The 16,979-nt window shown below is 46.8% G+C and overlaps 1 protein-coding gene across 3 annotated transcripts in view; it reads left to right on the top strand.

Annotated features, from left to right (window-relative positions):
- LOC138285750 (aldehyde oxidase 1-like) overlaps positions 1 to 16,979 on the top strand; it is a 388,242-nt gene that overhangs the window by 35,137 nt on the left and 336,126 nt on the right. For all 3 annotated transcript variants that reach the window (XM_069226090.1, XM_069226089.1, XM_069226088.1), the window contains exon 3: positions 2,365 to 2,461. In XM_069226090.1, the coding sequence (XP_069082191.1) occupies positions 2,365 to 2,461 (97 nt within the window). The remainder of the gene's footprint in view (positions 1 to 2,364; positions 2,462 to 16,979) is intronic.

The following is a 16,979-nucleotide window of genomic DNA, read 5'->3' as shown; positions in this document are numbered from 1 at the left end:
ATAAAAATGAAGCGAACTGATTTGGTGGTGATCTTTGCTGCTTAGTAATGAAAAATGGCCCCAAACTGAAGATGTTTGCTGATTTCGTGGTAAGAATGGCAGAATAGTGGCGTGCTTCATCATTGGGTCTCCTCCTGGTCCATCTAAAACAGGATGGGCCCAGCTATGTTCCAGGGAGCACTTTAGATCGTATTTGACAGGGGATCCTAAAATTAAAATACTTCAGGGGCACCCTTGTTTTTCTTTATATGTGGCTCTGTCGGTATGGTTAAAAAGATTAAGTGGGTGTTTTTGAGAATTACTGCCCCTACACCATATGTAGTGTCCACGTTTCAACCTCTTATAATGACACCTCTGGGTCCAACACTTTCATCGGCACTGTTTTATATTCCCCATATAGGTTACTGTTGTGTCCTGTCCCTAATAGTCGGAGAACGTGTAGAAGAAGATAAAACTAACTTACTGCTGTGAATACAAAGCACATATTAGTTCACAGAAGAAATACGTTTATTGGTAATCATGGTTATACATCAAACCAACATTTTATCAGCACAGTAGCGACAAGTCATTCCCATGTGTGTTGTCCCACTTCAAAAATGACATAGACACCCAGACACTGCATATGGTATGCTAGGAATGCATAAACTGCCCATTAGATTATTTCAGGCTGCCATTGCATTTATAAATCTAAAACACTTAAAATCACGTGAATATATTATGCTGTCACATTCTGTGATGCTTGGAGCTGCAAATTGGTGGAAATTAACTAACAAGATCTAAATCTCTCACCCTGGTAATTTTCAGGGTGCTGTCTCGTACCCTCAGTCTGGGTCTGAGGTGTCCCATGTACGTCCACAAATGGTGGCTCGATTACAGACTTTTGGGATACCCACAGACTACGCAAACAAGACATTTACATTTGTGATATGTGAGCACATTCTAAGTGGCTGTCCGAAACTTCCCCCCTAGACCTACATTTAGCACCCCCTGCCTGATGTACTCCCAGGGCAGGGTACTCCCTATTAATGGTTGAGATTATGTGGATGGGTGTTTACACCCTCATTGTCCACAAACTGTTGAATAATAAGAACTGTTAATTCACAATTTTCTCATTATCTCCCTTGCTTCAGCTCAGGCCTATAACTGCAGAGTGAGAAAATAACAGCAGTTAATGTGCTATGCACAGGGCGTAAGCCTCTGTTAACGCCCTAGGCAGAAGGCCATTATGCTTCTTATTTTTTATTTTTGTTTAATGGATCTTCTTTGAATTATTTCCTTTTTAAAATTATTTCTGTGGCACACAACCACTCTCTTTCCTGTATCCAATAACATTGTTTTTCAAATAATAGTAGAGGCTGGGGAGGAAATACAATGTGCAGTTTTCTCAGTGCTTTAAAGAGAAATATAGAAGTGCAGGTACTCACTATTTACAGTACCTGTTTGCTCCTGAGAAGCGCCAGTACTCTCCCATTAAATGTATTGCAGCAGTGCTACGAAGCACTGCTGCAATACGTTGCAAATTAAAAATGTGCAGGCACTTGGTACCGGACAGTGCTTGCTCATTTAAAGCACCGCATCATGTTTCAAAAACTTATGTTAAATAGGCCTGGGCGGAACTCGCAGAGTTTCACTCCACGGAATTCCGCAGAGTTACATAAAAACTCTGCAAGATTCTGTGGAGTTGTGCGAGTAGACAGAATTCAGGCATGTTGCACTGCTCGCACTGATTTTTAGCTCCGGAGCTTGCTCTGTGCCATGGAATCAGTGTAAACCTCACCATGCATTGTGCCCGAGGGCGCTGGTTTGTCCTACCACTTGTGTAGATTTTCTACTCAAGCAGCAGCTTTCTCAACGCAAATGTCATGATCTGATGTGACCGCCAGCGTTGAGAATTCTCACACAAAGGCATTCCAGGGCCCAAAAGTTGCACTAGGGGATGCAAATTCTCTCTCGCCAACTTAATGCTGGCGAACTGGGCGCATGAGAAAAGTCTTCCATGAGACAGTTGGCAGGGTTTGCTGGAACTACGTGCCCCAAGCAGAACGCAGAGTGAGCAAAACTCTGCGAACTCCGCTGGCGGAGCAGAATTTTGTGCCCACCCCTAAAGTAAAACTGCACAGCGGATCTCATCTTCAGCACCAGCCCATGCCACCGTGCATGGCCAAATAAGAGACATTAGTTGGACGAAGCCTCTTGAGAGATTCCACTCATGCGGACCCAGTGATGGGGTGTGACCCCACAATAGAGCCTCTAATAGTTGTTGTCTGCCGTACGTTTTAATTTTATAAATAAATAAATACAAATATTCAGAAAATGCGTGACCATGTAAACCACAAACTACGACCCTTAACTTTTCAACTTCAGTCCGACTGACAGGAACGAAATACAGCTGCGGAGTCGGAGGGTGCGGATCCTGCACAGTGATGGTCTCAACCTTTGACCCTTCCTCCAAGGAGATCCGGTACACCTATAGATGCCTTCTTTAGTGAGCTACTGGCACATGGTGCTGTCACTTGCCTCTTTAAAAAAGCATTCATGTGTTACTTGGATTAGTTTTGGTGTAGTATATGTTGGGTCTCATTCACAAAAACGATTCTGCATGTTTGTGAGGTATGCAAGTGCAAGAAGGGGACATCTCAGAACACATCCATTCCTGAGTCACGAAGGTGAGATCAGCCTATTTTTGGGTGCAGAGAAGTTAAGACGTACATTCAGATTTTCGAATAGTTATTAGAGACACAGGCAAGCATCAGTTAGTGTTCCCAGGTCACTGTGAAGAGAGTGGTCTATGCAAATGAAGTCAATGGCTACAGAATCACAACTACGTGGGGCTCTTTCTCACATGTACCTGCACATCTAAAGTTACACGGAAATGAATTAGGCACAAGTGGTGGGGGAAGTGTAAGAAAGTGCTCTTAACAGTCCCAACTTTCAAGTTTGTATGAGGTAAGGAATACTTTGAATATATCCCAGCCCTACCCGTTCTGTTTTTTTACAGATCTAAAAATCATTAATCATTGAAAAATTAAGAACTGCATTTTCCCAAAAAGTAAGGACATTTGCAGAGCTACCTCTTCAAAGCTTATTGCTTCAGTAAATCAGGTAAAACCACAGCAATCATCACAATGCACATGTGCATAACCATTTATGCGGCGAGGAATGTTTCATGCGCCTGATTTAGAACTCAGTGGAGGGGTTACTCGTCCAAACAGTGACGGATATCCCGTCCACCGAAATCTAAATCCCATTATATTCAGTGGATTTAGATTTTGGCAGACAGGATATTCGTCACCATTGTCACAGAGTAACCCCCTTGCTGAGTTCTAAATCAGACCCTATGCCCATTATTGGTAGACTGGAGGCTCATATTATGTTCTCATCTTTGATTATTGCTACAGAAACAAAGGTTAAAGTAAACAAACAATCCCAGCAAAATGATCCCCATCCCCATAGGTTGACTTGGGTTGATCTCTACTAAGCACTTCACTGTAGCCTACCAATGAAAGGTGGGGAGGCACAAGGGCATTATGTTGCTGCTGTCTCCCTGAAAGGTTTTTAGTTACTACTACTGTTTGTCTCCTGTATCTTCTATGAACAATATCCAATTCATGTAATTGTGGGTAAAAGGAAATGTTACCTGTAATCCTAGTTCTTCCTCACGGGTATCGTCTTTGACTTCATAAATATTGGGCTATCTCCCTAATAGATTGGCTTCTCAGCAGATGCAGGATCTGTTCTATTTGGAGCCCCACAAGGTCTGGTAGCGGAAATATAGCCTCTCCCCAGGGCATCTATATGAATTTTGTCTATGGTCTGAATGACCCTCCTTTAAATACTCAGAAGCCAAGCATTTAAGTTCAGCTATGGAAGGGTGCAGTGCAGAGCCTTGCTGGACATTTTGGAGATGAGATCCAGTTTGCACTAAAACCTCTTGTGTGTAGTGATGAAAAACTTCACCGAAATTCACAAATAACACAATTGAAATGCTTTGCTGTGGCAAAAAAACTCAGTTGCACAGTTCCCCTCTGCCTGAAAATGTCTGCGAGAACGTTGACGTTAAGAATTCTTCTATAAATTTCCATGAGATGCCTGCTTAGTTTGACCATTTTGAAGATTTGTACACATGGTTTGTGCATTGCCACTGGTTGTACACCCCTTTCTATGACTGAGTGGAAATTGACTGAGCCTTGAGGTAGAACTGAGGACTCCCTCCCTCTCTTTCTCATGAGATAGTGAATGTGCCAGTGTTGTTAGTTTAAATCTGTGCAAACTGAATGATGGAGCAGAGTGCTTCATTGTCAGATGGACAGCTCTGAGCTCCAGCATATTTGTGTGTTAAGAATGTACCTTGGCAGACCATTTTCCTTGAGCAGTCAGTTGTCGCCGCAGCCCATTGTGGATGATTAAAATCATCTGGGCTGGATGCTTTCTCTGACATTGGGCCCTTTCCAACAGGTTTGTTCCATGGCACCACCACAGCGGCGTATTTCCCCCAGTTCTTCATTACATGCTATCTTATGTGTGGAACTGTTATTATCCTTGATACCATTGAGCCTAGGAAAGCGCACCCTGTTCCTCGGATGGATGAGGAATTATGCAGAGAAGAGAACATTTCTGATATATAGAACACAGTCTGTCCTCCAAAGAAGACACTTTTGTGACCCATGTGTTGACTGGTGCTTCCAATAATCACTATACATCGAGTTTACCTGCAGTCTAAGTGTTTGCAGAAGATTGGCCATCAATGTGGAAACTTTGATTGAGAGCTGTTTTTTATAAGGCAGCTGTTCAGGCAATGGCAGTCAAATAATTTATCTTCTTCAGCGTAACACAACTACCCGACAGAAACAGCATAAGGGGCAGACTTCAGCCCAAAAGGGAGGACTTTGAAATGGTATTGCAGCTAGTTCACCTTGAATCAGAGGCATGTTTTCTGGTTTTGGCACAATTGTCATGCAGGTGTACACTTATGTAACTCTGTCAAACACATCTAGTTTATTTGCAGCAGGTGAGGAAAAACTGGTGTAGTATCTGTAGCAAGGTGGCAGTATTATATGGTATGACTGAGGAGTCTTACCATGTAATATTAACACGTTACCCAGTAGTGGACCTTGGGTTCACACTAGTAAACCTTAGCTCAGTCCTGGTAGTGTGCCAAAGAACCATCAGGCTACTTAGAGGAACATGTGTAAAGCATTTCACAACAACCACAAGGATGATAAGTAAATATCACAACTCAAAATAAATCCAAATCCAACTTAGTAATGTAAAGCTTATTTTTTATATAAATTCAGACATCAAAATTAACTTTTTAAGTTACACACAACTGGAGTCATGATTTTTAGAAGCTTTAGAAAATAGGGTATTTTCAGTGTTTTAAACGCTCCCATTGAAGAAAAACAGAGGAAATCGAAGTGTGCACTCAGTCACTTGCATTGTGAGCTCCGGGGAGACCACCTGGTCTTAAGGTTCTGCGGGGCCCTAGACCAAGAGTCAATAGTCAGTTTCTTACTACCTTGCCCAGGGAGTCCGGGTGAGAGGTGCTTTGGCTGTCCTTGATGCTGACAGGTCTGCGGCTGCTGGTGCGTTTGCACCACTTGGCAAATGGGTATTTGGGGGTGAACACACACTCTACCCTTTGGATGTAGATGTCTTTGGGGGGCCAGGACCAGGAATCGAAAGTTGGAACTTCGGCACCACGTCCAGTGGCTTCGGGGGTAGAGGTGGTTTCCATTAGTCACTTCTGTGTCCTCTCTTTGTGCTGTAGCAGGAGTCCAGGTCCTGTTGTCAGTGACAACGTCTTCTTTGTGCCTCTTCTTTGTCGCAAGTAAAAACTGAGGTTCTGGTGCTAGGGGAGCCCCTTAAATTCTGGCTTAGAGGGCGTTAGAGGTGTGAAGGACAGTGGTCAGTGGCCTACTAGTCCATGCAGCTAGTCCCCCTTGAAGTGAGGACTACCTGGGGGAGTATGTCACTTTTCAACCCAGAACCCACTATTCTAAGATTTGCAAAGATGGCAGAACCCTTCCTTGGCTGTACAGACCTCCTAGCCCACCCTAACTGTGTGGCTAGCCTTTTGGAAGTGTACTCCTCCTGCATAACTAATTTCCCCACCTTTTGGGCTCTACTGGGGGACAAGTAATTGCACTTCAAGGGCAGGTTAAGCCTTTGAGGCTCACCGCCTTGATTACCTTTTCACACTAGCCAGCCTGGGAGGGAGGAGGTGTGACCTCCTGCCTGCCCAGGCCCGTTGCCTCCATTCTGTGGAAGTGATAGCACAACCAGCAGGAGTGCAGACTCATGTTTGTGGTGGCAGAGGCTCGAGAGAGACCACCAAAACAGCAGAGAGCTTGGTAATTCGTGGGCACCCTCTAAGGGTACCACCTGGGCACATGCTAGTTAATCCTGAGCATGGACGTCATGTTCAGGGTTAAAAGGCAAGATGTTTGATACCAAACATGGGGGGAATTGACAGGGCATCACGAAGCTGGACATCTTGGAACTGCCCAGATGCCAGTCCATGTTATCCAATGGACCTCTGGTTACTCATGGCAGCACTGCGTTTTAAATGCTATCACTGGGTCATATATGCTTATTCATATATGTCCTCACTCATAGTACACTGCACCCTGCTTCCTGGACTATAGTAGGCCTGCTTTAGGAGTGACTGACCGGTACTATGGAGAGTAAAGGGACTTGCACTCGAGCAGCAGGCTGCTCGTGCTGGCTGATATGGTAGCTCTGCAGTCTCACTGTTACTCAGGTCACACAGCATGGCACAATCAGTGCTGCAGCCCTGGTGACCCCTTTTCCACCCTTGCCCTGTGTACCACCAGTACCAATTACTAGGGACTGATGGGAGTGGTAAAGTCCTTACCAGTTGGGTTATGCAATTTGACATGCAGTTTAAGGGGAAGCCCATAAGTACTGATGCCTGGTTAGCAGGCCTCAGTACACTAACAGGTAAAAAAACAACATCATCAAGCAGTAAAAATGAATGCAAAAAGTGTGAGATGTATCTGCAAAGAAGCCCAGTTTCCTACAGTATCACCATGGTGACTTCAGCTTTACACTGAGTTCTAACTTTGTTCTGCATTCAGTCTTTGCACCACTTCATCCTATAAGAAATTTGAGGCTCTATGTAACATTGTAACTTTGGTTTGTCCTTCCAGTGATCTTTTCTTAACCACAGTGCTGATTTCTTGAATAATTGGTCACATAAAAAAGCTGTCAGTTCTTGGTTGGACTGCTGTGTAATCACTTCTTACAGTGCCTCGTACCAAGTTGCCTTTTCTTATATTCTGACATGCTGCACGGTGGTTAGACATGTTTCCTACTTCACATTGTGATGCCGGGTATTCTCCCTCATCCTTCTTCAAACTATGGCAGGTGTTGTTACTCATCTTCCTTCAAAGATGAAACTGAACAATATTAAAGGTGAGATTGCAAGGATGATATTTTGTATAGTGTACATTTTCCCATTCTGAGACTTTGCACATAATATGGTTAATGCACTGTGTAGAGTGAAGATGCAAACTCGCACTTGCTGTCTGAGGAGGGAATTACTGAAAGGCTGAGCGGCTATCTGAAGCCAGCCTCCTGCCTTTTACCACAAAGATGCAAATCATGTCTGAATTTAAAAAAGGACTGAGATCGCACTGACGGTGGGTGCAGTGAGTGACTGCACCCATCTGCAGGGGGTGTCTGGGAGGCCTCTGAGACCCCACTATCAACACAATCAAGGGGTGCCTTCAGGGGCGCTTAGTCTGCATCGACTATGTACAAGGCTGGCTTTTGGCATGGACGAACTGGACCCAGGCGCAGGGTGCCAATCTTCTGAGAGGGGCACTGAGTTGCCTGCATTGAGGTTGTGCATACAGCAGCACCCCTCTCATCTTGCTCCAAACTTGTCTGTATCTGTGCGTTCTCATTTCTCTGTCAGATTTGCAAGTTTAAATTGGTCCTTCATTATCATACGATAGGCAATGTTTTTAACACTGCATCAGCCCATTTCCTAGCCCTCCCTTCACCCTCCCACGCTTGCTGACACATACCAGCAACAGCTAAACTATAGGCGATTTAAGTGAGCTGGGGGAGGTACAGCGATATTTGGTTCCAGGGGTCATTCACTGCTGAACCAGGAACTGACCAGTGAACACAAAAAGGGCCTCCTGCTGCCTCAATGTATTCACTAGCATCAGCAAGGGCGCCACATTTCTCTCCACCCAGGGCACAATCTTACATGGTGGAAAAGTGTGACTGTCTTGCCTTTGCCTCTGCGTCCATGACTGTCATACAGCAGGGGAGCAGCTGCAAAGTGTTGCCATATTTGCATGCGACCACGCACCCATATAAATGAGGGACCACCCCCTTGTGACTGTTCCTGTGCACAATGTACACCTCTGTGGTCCATGTGATGGAGGGTGCCACGCAGACACCTGCGACACCCTCTATAATACCAGATTGGCCCTGGAGTGGAAGAAGGGGGCACAAACGTTCATTGTGACCCTGGGGCACTTTTATAATATGGTCCCAGGTGTTTCCCACTAACCAGGACACTGTGGCCCGTATTTATACTTTTTTTGCGCCGCATTTGCGTCGTTTTTTTGACGCAAAAACGGCGCAAACTTGCAAATTACCATTGTATTTTGTAGGTTTGCGCCGTTTTGCGTCAAAAAGCGGCGCAAATGCGGCGCAAAAAAAAGTATAAATACGGGCCACTGTTCTTGGCCACTGTCAATGGACTCCGAATCCTCCTTGGCGCTCTGGGTAGCTTCACCCAAGAGTCTCTTCTTAGCTCAAAGGCGGTGATGTGAAGGGTGAGTCATGGTACTGAAAAATGATCAAAGTTTCAATAAGAATGGGAAACCCCAGCCACAGATGTTATTTTGTAATAAGATGCAGCACTTTAATAAAATTGCAAAATATCATTCATTCTACCTTAAAAATAGTGCTCTACTACTATGAAAGTCAAATCAATAAAATAGCAGAAATAATATGGAGACTCGTGCTACACATTGTATAGAGTTCAGACCTGCTAACCCTTCTTATTAGCCTCTTTGGAGATCCCTGACTGTGTGATGTCATAGAGTCTTGGTGTAGCCAGGTGTCCACTTGCATCATCTGAGAGAGCAAGACATTGGGCGGGATGGCAAATTCAAGAACCACTGAGACTCAGGGCGCAAAAGGCCGCTTTCATGAGACATGTGCATTCTTATTTATATCAACAAACCTTGGATCTAATGCCTTAAATCCTAACATTTCTCTGGCCTCACTATACATTTTAATAACTATCCAAAACTGCCTCCCCCCCCAATTAGCCCTTCACAAACCAATCGGTCAAACCTCCATTCACCACTCACCACTCAGATCTCTGCAACCCACCTCTTGCATTAAGAATTTGTTGCTGACTTTATTCTGTTCCTCAGATCCTTTACCCCTTTGCACCCCTCCCCCTAAAATCTCAGCTGTCCTAAACTGCCCAGCATTTGTGTTTTGATACTTTCTTAAACTTACCAAAACCCCACCCTGCACCTGCTCACTGTCAGCGACAAACTGTCACATTTGGAACCTCGGTCTTCGCGAGCGCTTGTCTCATGTCGAGGAGCGCTCGTGTTCCGAACGAGGTAATAAGAATGTTGTGCTTTGAATCTGAGTGTTGCTGGTAAAGGAAAAGATCGCTGCAGTAGGTCGATTAAAAAGGATCTTTATTCCGATATTTGGATGTTTATCTTCATTTCTACAACACAAACCTACCCCGACCGCCAACAATCCAGAAAATGTCATCCAAAAAACTCCCCAAAATACAACAAAAATCCTGCCTTATCAAAGCCTGTAGCGAGGGTGGGGCACTTTTAAACCACTGTCCCTTCTAGCCGGATCATAACTTATAAAATGTCCTCTGCTAATGGCCACACAATAACGTAAATTAATCACTCACCCACCCCAGCACAAATTGACCAATTCACTCACCCCACGCCCTTGGATCCTACCACCCACCCGAGACTTCCAGGGGGTAGGGCATTCTGCCCACCCCTCCCAAGACCAGTATTAGGTTGAGGTTTGGACACCATCTTAGCTCCTAGTGGGACCTCACTTTACAAACGGAAAAGAGATCCATGAAGAGTGGATCTTACCTGTCAAGGGTGCGGCCAACCAACTTTTTATAGAGGAGTAAACAATAGACTTCTGGCTGTGCTGCTGGTCAAGTAAAGTAATAGAAAACTGGAGAAAGGAGGCTACACTGAGTTTTGCACACCATCTGTACACCAGGAAGCACAACAGGAGCAAAGAAAGCTGTGGCCTTCAGCCTGGGGCAATTTTGTTTTAGCACAGTGTGTGACTATGATGCCAACGAGCGGCAGCTGCAGTCGGTGTAGTCTCTGGGTTGCAGCACTTTAGCCTGCGCTGCTCGAAGGAGCTAGTTAACCATTTCATGAAGACACTGCTTTCTTTGTTGAAAAGATTTATTATAGATGAAGTGGATGAGTAGTACAAACAGCCAACCCCTGGCAGATTCACCCTTCGACTCCCAGTTCATTCTAATCCCATAGTAACCATGGACCACTATGACATCATGGCTAACCATAGGTAACTACAGAATGTAACAAACCGTGCATTGGAAATGCTCCTTCTGTGACCTCTGAGGAGAATGTATAGCAGAGGGACGATAGACTGGCGGAAGCACTCGGTGCCATCTGCAGTGCCGCCACTGGAGGGCAGGAGCAGCATTTGCTGGGGCCTGTGTGGTCTCTAACTGTGCACCCACACCTGGAAAATGAACATCAAGGTTGTGGTAAGTTGTTTTGTGGCTGTGATACAGACTATGTGGCATGCCGATGATATTCACAAGTAAACCAAGACTTATCAGGGTCCCTGTCAGTACTGAAGGTATGCAATCTCATTATATATCACTGCTTTGGGAGCCATTACTAATCCTCTACTTACATGCTCTGGATTGAACAATCAGAAAATCCAGTGATTTATTAATAAGAAAATGGACAAGCTCACACTATTGGATTATTTTTTTATTCCAGCTGTCAATTGAACATGCATAACCATTACCTTCTGGATGGTGACAATATTGGGATAGAACCTTGAGAAAGTCCTAGAAAGGACGAAACACATGTCAGCTGAGATCATCCATAAGGAATTAACAGTAGTGTTTCCACAAATTGTCGTCAAGCAGTTTTTTTTAGTGGGGGGTAACAGGAATGTATCCATGAACTGTTACCAAATAAATGGAATTAAGGCACTGATTAACAATTCAGTTTAAATTGAGGATATGATGTGTAATTCTATTTTGTGAAATTGAGACTCAGTAAACAAGAAAATACTACCTATCTGAATGCTTGAAGTGGATTTATTAGTTATTATCATGATCATAGTATGTGACAAAACAAATGGTATGTACACTATGAAGTACTAGTGGACATATAAACAGACTTAAATTAATATGAGAATGGACATACATTTATATTGAGTGTTCTGCTGTTCTATTTTTGTCAGTAAATAACTGGCCTGGAAGATTTCTGGGTTTCAGTTTTACAATTGTGGCAACGGGTGTGTTTTATTTTTAGAGCACCACTGTTGAGTTCATATTACAGTGCTCAAATTTAAGGGGGATGTGTAACTAAACAATCACCCTTTCTTTGAGATCTGGTGATTATTAATGAAGTCAGTCTGCAACCTGGTAGTAAATTATTTAGGTGGTCATTATAACATTGGCTGTGAGAGATAAAGTGGTGGTAATACCGCCAACAGGATGGCGGTAAATACTGCCAAATTATGACCATGGTGGTGATGCCTCCCATAGACAGCCAATGTACCACACCAACTGCCAGGGAGTTAACACCACTTACCACAGCTGTAGCCATCAACAGCCAGGCGGAAGCCAAGGAACTGCCAACCATATTATGACAGAGCAAACCACCAGGGTTTCTGGGGCCGTACCAATGCCATTAAAAGCCTGGTGGAAACATAACACAGAAAACAAAAGACTCACCAACAAGTACACAGAGGACACTACCGTCGCCATGGAACCGGAACTTCAAGTATTCCTGATGCTCTTCCACGCCATGGCCCTCTTGGAACACCAACGCCGAATAGACGACGACGGTCATTACAGCCACCTAGCACCCAAGGGAGGGAGGGAGGAAAAGGAGAGTGACACACAACACACACCATTCACACACACCATACACAGAACCAGCTGCAGAGTTAAACCAATGTCACAGGACACATGTTAAAATAAAACAAGGACCACAATGTGAATTAGCAAACACTGCAATTTGATGCCAACAGCCACCATGTTGTCCATTCGAATCCAAATGCAGGCAACAATGTTCAGAATAGGCCAATGGCCAGTCCAAAATACAAATTGGCCAGTCCAAAGTACAAATTGGCCACATGGTCACAGTCCAAGGCCCAACTTGACTCCTGGCACAATCTGGAATCCACTATGCAGGGTTATCATGCTGGAAATGGGCAGGCACCTCAGGGGGAAAGGGGGAGTGGTGTTGGAGGGGGCGCATTAGCTGAAGTGGAGAACTTGCCCACTGGTTCTGGAGGAGGCTTCATATCCATTTGTCTTTGGTGGGGAGTGCAAGTCCACAGACTCTGGAGTGGGGAACTTGCCTACTGGTTCTGGAGGTGGGTCCATGCCCATTTGTCTTTGGTGGGGAGTGCAAGGCCACAGTCTGTGAAGTGGGGATCTTGCCCACTGGTTCTGGTGTACAACAGTCCCTGGAGGGTGGCCTACATGCCCTCTGCTGGAGGTGAGGGCTGTTGTGTCTCTGCTGGAGGTGAGGGCTGCTGTGCCTCAGCTGGAGGTGAGGGCTGCTGTGTCTCTGCTGGAGGTGAGGGCTGCTGTGCCTCAGCTGGAGGTGGGATCTCCTTGCCCTCTGCTGGTGGAGTAGGGCTCTTCCTTTCATTGGTGGTTGAGTAGGAACCTTCCCTTTCATTGGTGGTTGAGTGGGCGTCTTGAATTTCATTGGTGGTTGAGTGGGGACCTTCCCTTTCATTGGTGGTTGAGTGGGAACCTTCCCTTTTATTGGTGGTTGAGTGGGAACCTTCCCTTTCTTTGCTGGTAAAGGGGGATCTTTGGCAATCTTTGGTGGGGGAGAGGGATCCTGTGTCCCCTCTTGTGATGAGTCCCCTTGGCCTTTGACATGTCACTTGTGTCCTTGCCTCCAGGACTAGGAGTCGTCTCCACTGTCCCCGTCTCCTGTCCCTTGTGTTTCACCACCCTAGTCCTCACTTTCTGAGCCGGAGGTGTGCTCTCAGTAGGAGTGGCAGCCATCACACTCTGGGGCCCCTTTGTGCCAGCAGCTGATGATTTGATGGGAGCAGTGGCAGACTATTTGGCTGAGGTGCTGTGCTGGGTCATTGGGACCCTGCTCTTACGGGCAGGATGGGGTGGGATGGAAGAGGTAAAGTTGGGCAAGGAAAAGCTTCTTAGGGACGCTAGGGTGGGATGTGGGAGGAGTAATGGGAGTGGAGGTTGAGGGAATGGTTGTAGGAGGAGGAGGGTTGCTGAACTTGGGTGCAGGTGCATGGACAGTGTGCATGTGTGAGGTGGATGGCTGTTGGCTGTCTGAGTGCGTGCATTTGTGTCTCTTGGGGGGCAGACAGGGTGGGAGAGGACAAAAGGGACGCATGGATGGATGCTGTGGAGGTGTCTGCAAGTGAGGTGTTTGTGCTGCTTGATGTGGTGATGGTGGTGGTGGCTGTTGATGCAGTGCATGCAGGTGTGATTGCGGATGTGACCATGAGGGAGATGGAGGAGGAGGAGGGGGAGACAGTGGAGGCAGTGGATGTGGTTGTGTGTGCAGCTGTACGTTGTTTGTGTGAGTGCTTGTGGTCTGAAGTGTGCTGCCTGTGTTTGACTGTGCTACTGTTGTGTGATGTTTTGTGTGCATGGTTGCCTGTATGTGTGCCTGGGATGGGTTGGGGTTGAGGAGACTGGGACTGGGAAGTGTTAGTTGGAGGGGTGACTATAGGAACAGGGACACTGGCTGACATCAGAGAAGAGGCCAAAGCCTGAAACGATCTCTGTAGGGCCGCCAACCCACCGTGGATGCCCTCCAGGTATGCATTGCATTGCTGCATCTGGGATGCCAGCCCCTGGATGGCATTCACAATGGTTGACTGCCCTACAGAGATGGATCTCAGGAGGTCAATATCCTCCTCACTGAGGGCAGCAGGGATCACTTGGGCAGGGCCTGAGGTGCCCGGGGCGAAGGAGATGCACTCCTTCCTGGGTGAGCGGGCACGGCAACTCAGTGGGGGGCTACTGGGAGGCCAGTGCTGGTACAGGGGTGGCGGCTGTACCTCTAGCTGGGGTGGCTCCAAAGGTGTCCGCCACACCAGGGAGCTTCCATCAGAGGAGGAATCAGATTCAGTGTTGTCACCTCCCATCTCCGCCGTGGTGCTCCCATCTCCGCCGTGGTTCTCCCCTCGCCCTCCGTCCCACTGGTCCCCTCAGCATCGGTGGACTCTGCCTCCTGGGTCCTGTGGGATGCAGCTCCCTCAGTCGCCGTGCCCCTGCTCTTCTGCCAGATGATGTTAATGCACACATGGACAGGATGACAAAAGAAAATAGGGGGATGAGAGAGAAAGGGAGCACTGGGTCAATTACAGCACCAACACCACAGTTGGCATACACAGAGATCAGGATTGGGCACTATGCATCGCACTGACATTCCATTGGCTAGGTGCCACAGCAAGATGAGAGCCAACCACCACCAACTCCACCCCACCTGGGACCCACTAAGCCCTGTCTGACATGGAATGCAACGTAGCTAGGTTACTAGATTTTGCTATACACACATTTACCTTGAGCTGGATCACACAGCAATGGCTGGCATTAAGGGGCACCCACTAACTGAAACCCACCACTAGGATCCCATGCCACCCAACAAATATAGTTGGCACGCTCACTGTACTCACCCCCTTATGCCTGCTGTGCTACCGTCATCACCCATCCAGCTCTGGGTAGGCCACCGCCAGTATGCGGGCCATCAGGGTTGTCAGGTTCCGACAAGCACCCCTCCCTCGTTGGGAGGCCATCTCCAGCTGGGCCTCCGCGGTCTTCCGGGCCCTTTGTCTCAGGTCCTCCCATCTTTTCCTACAGTGGGTGCTCCGCCTGCTATAGACTCCCAAGGTCCATGCGTCCTTGGCGATGGCACGCCGCAATCCCTTCTTCTTATGGGCACTGACCTGCCAAGGTAGTACAGACAGGAGGACACCATTAACCATACAATCCAGCCTGTTACACAAATGTCCCACAAATACCATTTCCATCTCCATTAGCTCACACATCACCCGGAGCCCTGCATGTACCATACCACCAGACATACATCCACACAAATGACACATTGCTAGCACGCACATCTCCATGCAAACTTGTCACATGCATCGTGCCCATCGTGTACTCACCTGTTGGTCTGGAGGCCCATACAGCTGTACATACAGGGGTAGGACCCCATCCACCAGGCGCTCTAACTCCTCCGAAGTGAAGGCAGGGGCCCTTTCTCCTGTCACACGGGCCATGGCAGCGTCCAGACACATGTCACAGCAGCACACATAGTGGAGGTGGTGTCCTGTGGAAAGTCAGGAATCAAGTGAGGTGTTAGACAGAAAATGGCAGTCATGTCCGCGGCGGTGTACACCGTCACCGCCACTGCTGATCCCCATTGGACACTGTACTCCATAGAGCCCCATTTTTGCCAATGAAGAACAGCACAGCGGTGCAAGTCCTCCTTCCGCCATGACGCCCAATGCCTGTGGAGTTACATCACTTCCATCTGTCCATACTTATAGGACAGGTGGTGGCCATTTTATGGAGGTGGACAACATTCAGAAATTGGAGTCTGCATCATTGCTGTCAAATGCACAAACATAGCCATTCGCATAGGCTGATTACATACATGCTCTATGTACACTGAGGTGGTGGTTCCATTGTTCAGTTTGTGACACCCTACTCACTCTTGTGTCCCTTAGATACCAACTGCTGTGGAAGAGTCGGAGGAGGAGACAAGACCCTGTTTACAGACCCCTTGTGAACTTGGCTACAGTGGAGGACTGGCACATAATACTGACCTATAAACTGGACAGGGTCACAATCGCAGAGCTGTGTATTCAATTTGAGCCTGATCTGATATCAGCTATCCGTCATCCCACTGGGTTCCCCCCTCTTGTGCAAGTTCTATCAGTGCTTCATTTCCTGGCAACTGGTTCTTACCAAGTGACAGTGGGCTTGGCAGCAGGAATGTCACAGCCAATGTTCTCAATCGTGCAGGCAAGGGATTTGTCTGACTTGCTCAAACACATGTGCAGCTACATCGCTTTCCCCCAAGTTGAAGATTCGGCCACTCTGAAGGCTGGTTTCTATGCAATGGGACATATTCCAAATGTTATTGGGGTGACTGACGGAACACATATTGCATTTGTTCTCCCACCCGGCACAATGAATAGGTGTTCAGGAATAGGAAGAGTTTCCTCTCACTCAATGTCCAGATGGTGTGCCTTGCTGACCATCTCCGACGTCACTGCCAAGTATCCTGGGTCATTGCATGACGCCTTTGTCCTTAGGAATAACAGCATCCCAAATGTGATGGCACAACTACACAGGCACAGGGTGTGGCTAATAGGTAAACCAGAGTATCCACCCAATGTATGTCAGTGTATGCCTTCAAGAGTCATCTCTCATACCATTTCGTAAGGCTAATGTTTGTCCCTCAATTCTTGCAGGTGACTCTGGCTTCCCAAACCTATTGTGGCTCCTGACACCTGTGAGGAATGCCATGACAGGGGCTGAGAATTGGTGTAATGATGCACATAGGCAAACCAGGTGGATCATAGAACGTACCTTCGGCCTCCTGAAGGTCAGGTTCAGATGCATCCATCTGACAGATGGATCCCTGTGCTACTCCCCTGAGAAGGTTTGCCAGATAGTTGTAGCATGCTGCATGTTGTACAAC

Source organism: Pleurodeles waltl, chromosome 3_1 (genome assembly GCF_031143425.1).
Source record: "Pleurodeles waltl isolate 20211129_DDA chromosome 3_1, aPleWal1.hap1.20221129, whole genome shotgun sequence".
Taxonomy (NCBI): Eukaryota; Metazoa; Chordata; class Amphibia; order Caudata; family Salamandridae; genus Pleurodeles; species Pleurodeles waltl.
The sequence above is the reverse complement of the archived record's forward strand: the minus strand, read 5'-3'. Positions and strand labels throughout refer to the sequence as shown.